The 5,596-nt window shown below is 52.3% G+C and overlaps 1 protein-coding gene across 1 annotated transcript; it reads left to right on the top strand.

Annotated features, from left to right (window-relative positions):
* The first annotated feature begins 3,615 nt into the window (after positions 1-3,615).
* On the top strand, positions 3,616-4,812 carry ID1 (inhibitor of DNA binding 1). The gene is made up of 2 exons (XM_025876620.2): positions 3,616-4,148; positions 4,383-4,812. Exons 1-2 carry the CDS (start codon positions 3,726-3,728, stop codon positions 4,422-4,424), a joined length of 465 nt encoding a protein of 154 aa, XP_025732405.1. The 5' UTR covers positions 3,616-3,725; the 3' UTR covers positions 4,425-4,812.
* Positions 4,813-5,596: the final 784 nt, after the last annotated feature.

The following is a 5,596-nucleotide window of genomic DNA, read 5'->3' as shown; positions in this document are numbered from 1 at the left end:
GCTTGTGTTCCTGTTCTCTCTCTCTCTGTCAAATAAATAAAATCTTTATATTAAAAAAAAAAGCTGAGGAAGTATATGTTAATGTTCTTGATTGTGGTGATGGTTCATGGGTATATATGCATGTCAAAAGTTATCAAATTGTACACCTTAAATATATGCAGTTAGCGTGTGTCAATTACACTTCAATAACACTGTTTAAGGGAAAAATGTAAGAATGAAATACCTATGTGAAGATAAGAGTGAAGGTCCTACTTCATATTGTTGTTCTTCCCTGTCTTCACAGTGGTGAGTGATATCAGGAATTTGATGTTTGTTTATCTTTTTTTTTTGCTTTCTAATATTTTTTGTTGAATGCAATTTATTTATTTATTTTAATTTTTTAAAAGTAATCTCTACACCCAACGTGGGGTTTGAACTCACAGCCCTGAGATCAAGAGTCCCATGCTTCACCGACTAAGCCAGCCAGGCACTCCTATTGAGGTGCAATTTAAATACAAATGTGCGAAAGTATATAATCCACTGTGTTTTGACTAATTCATGCACTGTGTACCACACACCTCATCATCATATAGAACATTTCCATCATTCCAGAAGGTTCCCTCACACCCCTTCCCTGGCAAGCAACCACCATTCTGATTTCTTTCACCAAAGATCAGTTGTGCCTATTCTAGAACTTCATATAGGAGACATCACACAGTACTGTGTTTGAAATTTTTCCCACAGCTTGATTGCCTCTCTTTTTAAAAAATTTATTTACAGATACACTTGTACTTGGGAGCAGTATGTTTGCTTTTTTACATGTAAAAGGTCCTACCTTGACCCCCAGTCTAACACTTGGTCTCTCCACCAACAGTAGAATCTAGATGTCTCTCAGTCCCACTTCCCACCTGCTACATAGACATTCCACAGCATGGATGTTCCATTCATAGTGCATATGTTTCTTTTTTTTTTTTTAAAGATTTTATTTATTTATTCATGAGAGACAGAGAGAGAGAGAGAGAGGCAGAGGGAGAAGCAGGCTCCCAAGGAGCAGGGAGCCCGATGCGGGACTCGATCCCAGGACCCTGGGATCATGACCTGAGCTGAAGGCAGACGCTTAACCATCTGAGCCACCCAGGCGCCCCATAGTGCATATGTTTCATTCATAGTTCATATAATGCCCCTGTTGAAGAACATTTAGGTTACTCTGACTTTCCCTCTTGAAAATAGGGAACCTCAGTGAACATCCTTGGGCAGACATCTTTGTGTCTATGTGTGTAGGTTTCTCTGGAATTGATGCCAGCAACTAGAATTGCTGGGTCAATTAATAAACACTGGGTAATGAATTAATATTCTAATTTCCTCTGGCTGGTCATTGTCTTTCCAATTCTTTAGCAATAGTTTTGCACAGGAAAATGTTCTCTCCAGTCATTAGAAGATTACTAAACAAGGCTTAGGGAGTTTGGAGAGTTTGGGGGGTGTGGTAAAGGGGATGAGGAGTCCAGTTAATTAATTAATAATGTTTCTCCCCTTTGAAGCTGATCTCACTGATCAGTTTTCCTCGTTCCCCCACGTGGAGGCAGAGGCCAGGTTTACTGGCCCTTGCCTCAGACTTCTGTGGGAAAAGGAAACCTGCTGATACCCAGTGAATTAATTGCTGGGGGGTGGGGAGGAGGAGGAGGGACCATAAGCATAGTATCAACTCTCTCCTTGGTGGGCACAGTATTTTAGTCCTGCTAGAGCTGTGTGCTCTCGGGTGGCTATTCTAAACCTCGGTGTCCCCCACTTTGGCCAATCTAGGGCTCTGGAGGCAGACTGCCCACCCTGGCAGGAAGAGATTGCATTACAATACAGTGTCCCTGTTATAATAATGCAGCCATTACAATAGCTATGGCTCTTGGGAGGCTTTTTGAGCCTCAGTTTCCTCCTTTGCATAAAGAAACCAAAGAACTGGGCACCTGGGTGGCTCAGGTGGTTAAGCGTCTGCCTTCGGCTCCGGTCGTGATCCCAGGGTCCTGGAATGGAGCCCCGCATTGGGCTCCCTGCTCAGTGGGGGGCCTGCTTCTCCCTCTGACCCTCCTTCCTCTCCTGCTTTTTCTCTCTCTCAAATAAAATCTTAGAAAGAAAGAAAGAAAGAAAGAAAGAAAGAAAGAAAGAAAGAAAGAAAGAAGGAAAAAAGAAAGAAAGAAAGAAAGAGAAAGAAAGAAACCAAAGAGCTCCCCTCTAGAGCTGTGGCCAGGGTTACAGATGATAAAGGCAAAGGCTTCACACACAGTGAAGTACACAGTGCCTTGCAAGAACTAAGAGATCGATAAACCACTTCTGCCATTATTATCAAAATACCAGGCAAATACTGTATGAGGAATCAGAGAGGGTCGGAGACAACTAACTTCACCCAGCAGCAGAGTTGGGATCAGAACTCTCCCCCAGCGGGAGGGGGAACCTAGGGGTGCGGCGGAGGAGGTGAAGAAACGTCCCAGTGGTCTGAGGTGTGAGCCTGGGGGGGCGAGTCCCAGGTGTGGAGCCCGGGAGGTAAGGTGACCCTTGCCCAGCGACCGCGCCCGCGAGGAGCGCATTCCCAGCTTCCCGCCAGAGGTCCGCAGGTGACTGGTCGAGCGCGGCGCAGTGGGGGAGCGCTCTAGCCGGGTTTGCCGTCTCCATGGCGACCGCCCGCGCGGCGCCAGCCTGACAGCCCGTCCCGGTTTTATGAATGGGTGACGTCACGGGCCTGGCGTCTAACGGTCTGAGCCGCTTGTTCAGACGCTGACACAGACCCGCCCGGGAGGTGTGGGGGGGAGACTCGAGCTCCGCAGCTGCCGCGCCGTGGGAGGGAGACCCTGATCGGAGGTCTTTGGGGGGAGGGGGGGAGGAGGGACAGGAAACAGCCAAAAAAGGGAGAAAAATTCTAAAATCACTAGTTGATGCGGATTTGGGGAATTTTTGCAGGGGATGCAAATTCAGGATAGCATAAGGGGTGCAGCTCCTCTCTGGGCGCCTTCTATCCAGTTCATGTCCCAGAGGATCCGCCCCCAATCCCAGAGGAAGACTTTCCGGAATTAGTTGCTCCCACCCCGAGGGGCCTGGGTAAAGCCTCCCTGGTTCCAGAAACATTAACCAGCAACTTTCTCTGGGAATTGAGGAGCAGAGTGTAAAGGAGGGCCCGCTTTAAGTTTCGGCCCAAAGAGCCGGGAGGTCAGGCTCCCAGAAGCCCAGGCTCTAGTCCTGCACTCTCTAGATAACCCAGAGCTAGCCGCTTCCCCAACCGAGCCTCAGTTTCTCTCATCTGTAAAATGGGGCTGGAGAGGTGAGAAAATGAACCTGAGAAAAGTGATTCTTGAAGTCTTTTCGTTGTCCGCAATGCCTCCTTTGCGAGAAGCCCAAGGTAGCCCTCGCCTCCACTAGCCACCCCGCCCCGTGCCCTCCCACTCTCTATTCTTGAGACTCGGATTCCCTTTCCAAGGCCGGGAGGGTGCACTAGTAGAGCGGGAGGCGGGACCCAGAGGCACCGGAGGCCACGCCTCAAGACCGCCCATTGGCTGCTTTTTGAACCTCTGAGCCCGCCTCTGGCGGCTGGGGCTGTGGGCGGGGTGGGCGGGGGGAGCTGCGGCGTCTCTATAAGAACGGCTGCGGGTCTCGGCCTTCGCATTCTACAACCGTCTTCTTTCCGCTCCGAGGTTTTTGCTCTCGCCCGGCGTCCGCGTTCTCCGTGCGCTTCGCCTCCCTCCTCTTACTCCGACGCCAGAATCATGAAGGTCGCCAGTGGCAGTGCCGCGGCCGCCGCGGGCCCCAGCTGCGCGCTGAAGGCCGGCAAGACGGCAGGCGGCGCGGGCGAGGTGGTGCGCTGTCTGTCCGAGCAGAGCGTGGCCATCTCGCGCTGCGCGGGGGGCGCCGGGGCGCGCCTGCCCGCCCTGCTCGACGAGCAGCAGGTGAACGTGCTGCTCTACGATATGAATGGCTGCTACTCGCGCCTCAAGGAGCTGGTGCCCACCCTGCCCCAGAACCGCAAAGTGAGCCGGGTGGAGATCCTCCAGCACGTCATCGACTACATCTGGGACCTGGAGTTGGAGCTGAACTCGGAATCTCAAGTCGGGACCCCTGGAGGCCGGGGGCTCCCTGCCCGGGCTCCGCTCAGCACCCTCAACGGCGAGATCAGTGCCCTGGCGGCCGAGGTGAGATCCGAACTGGAGCGCGGGAACATTTTCTTTCTACAGATGGGTAAACTGAGGCCCAAAGGGAGGCGGTGGGGGGGTATTTGGCTCTGCGTCCGTCCCATCCTTTCGGGTACCTGGCTATGCAAGGATGCCCAAGGAGATCGGAAAGAGCGCTCTCTTAGAGTGTCTCCTGGGGAAGGGCTTGCAGCCTTGTCCCCTCCGACCCGCCTGTCTCACCTCTCTCTTTCACAGGCGGCATGTGTCCCGGCGGACGATCGCATCTTGTGTCGCTGAAGCGCCTCTCTCAAGGACTGGCGGACCCCAGCCCTCCAGGGGGCGAGAAGAATTCATGCTCTCTGATCCTGCCGAGCGCCTTGCCAGAGCTGGGGAGGAACAAGATTGAAATCAGCGACCGTGGGGCGCTTGCTGGATCCAGCCCAGGGCCGGGGGACTGACGAGGGCAGGCCGATCCTCCCTCCACACCTACCAGATACCAGAGACTTGGGGGACCCCCAGTGTGTTTCTATTTTTTGAAAAGCAGACATTTTAAAAAATGGTCACGTTTGGTGCTTCTCAGATTTCTGAGGAAATTAATTGCTTTGTATTGTATATTACAATGATCACCGAGAATATTGTTTTACAATAGTTCTGTGGGGTGGTTTTTTTGTTGTTGTTGTTGTTATTAAACAAATACTTTAGACTGCGGTAAAGTTGCAGTGATTTCTTGGATTGAGGGGAGGGCCTTGGGATGCGGGTGACCCCTGACCCTTTTCACAGCTGGTGCTGGGGAGGGGGGAGGGGGACTAGAAGGCCACATCTGGACTGTCGCTTTTACCGACCTGAACTGAGCGTTTTCCGGTGTCTTTAAAGTCCATTCTTTCCCCATCACTGGCCATTTCCCTGCTCTCCGGTGCCATAAAATTAAATCCTCTAGACCTCTAGGGTCTCTCCAAGTGGTCTTGGGCCATCTGGGCCACCTGGGGAGGTTGTTAAAATGCAGATCAACCTGCCAAGTTCCCCTCTCGGTTGAGTATTCCACAGGCTATGTGTAAGTTGGAGAACCAGGTGACTGAGCCGCCTCCATCTTTGCCAAGATAGGGGAAGGGGAGACCTAGAGGAAAGGCTTGCCCAGAGTTTATCTGAGGCAGGACTTCTGTCGCCCCATTCCCCAGTAGGAGGTGCTTCCCCTGTTGGGCTATCTAGCCCTGGATTGTAGCAGGCAGCCCCGGGGCTCCCAGCTTGTCCAAGTGGGTGAGCAAGTTGGCAGGGCCATCCTGGGCACAGCTGCTGGGCCACCTGCTCTGGGTCCAGGCTCGGCCCCCTCATCCTGGCCTGGGTATGCGAACAGCTCACACAGACCTCTCTCCCCCAGGGTTCCCGTGTGGGCTGAGGAGGAATGGGAGTCAGTCCCCAGCTCTTGAGCAGGAGAAAGATGTCATTGGCAAGGGACTATCTGCCTGGACATG

Source organism: Callorhinus ursinus, unplaced genomic scaffold (genome assembly GCF_003265705.2).
Source record: "Callorhinus ursinus isolate GAN/ISIS: 27379988/994484 unplaced genomic scaffold, GSC_fseal_2.0 scaffold38, whole genome shotgun sequence".
NCBI classification, from domain to species: Eukaryota; Metazoa; Chordata; class Mammalia; order Carnivora; family Otariidae; genus Callorhinus; species Callorhinus ursinus.
The sequence above is the reverse complement of the archived record's forward strand: the minus strand, read 5'-3'. Positions and strand labels throughout refer to the sequence as shown.

Excerpts from the sequence above, each read along its gene's own strand:
- ID1 (XM_025876620.2), top strand. The coding sequence starts at position 3,726 with ATGAAGGTCGCCAGTGGCAGTGCCGCGGCCGCCGCGGGCCCCAGCTGC. Across the intron at positions 4,149-4,382 it reads TCAGTGCCCTGGCGGCCGAG|GCGGCATGTGTCCCGGCGGA; the intron begins GTGAGATCCGAA and ends TCTCTTTCACAG.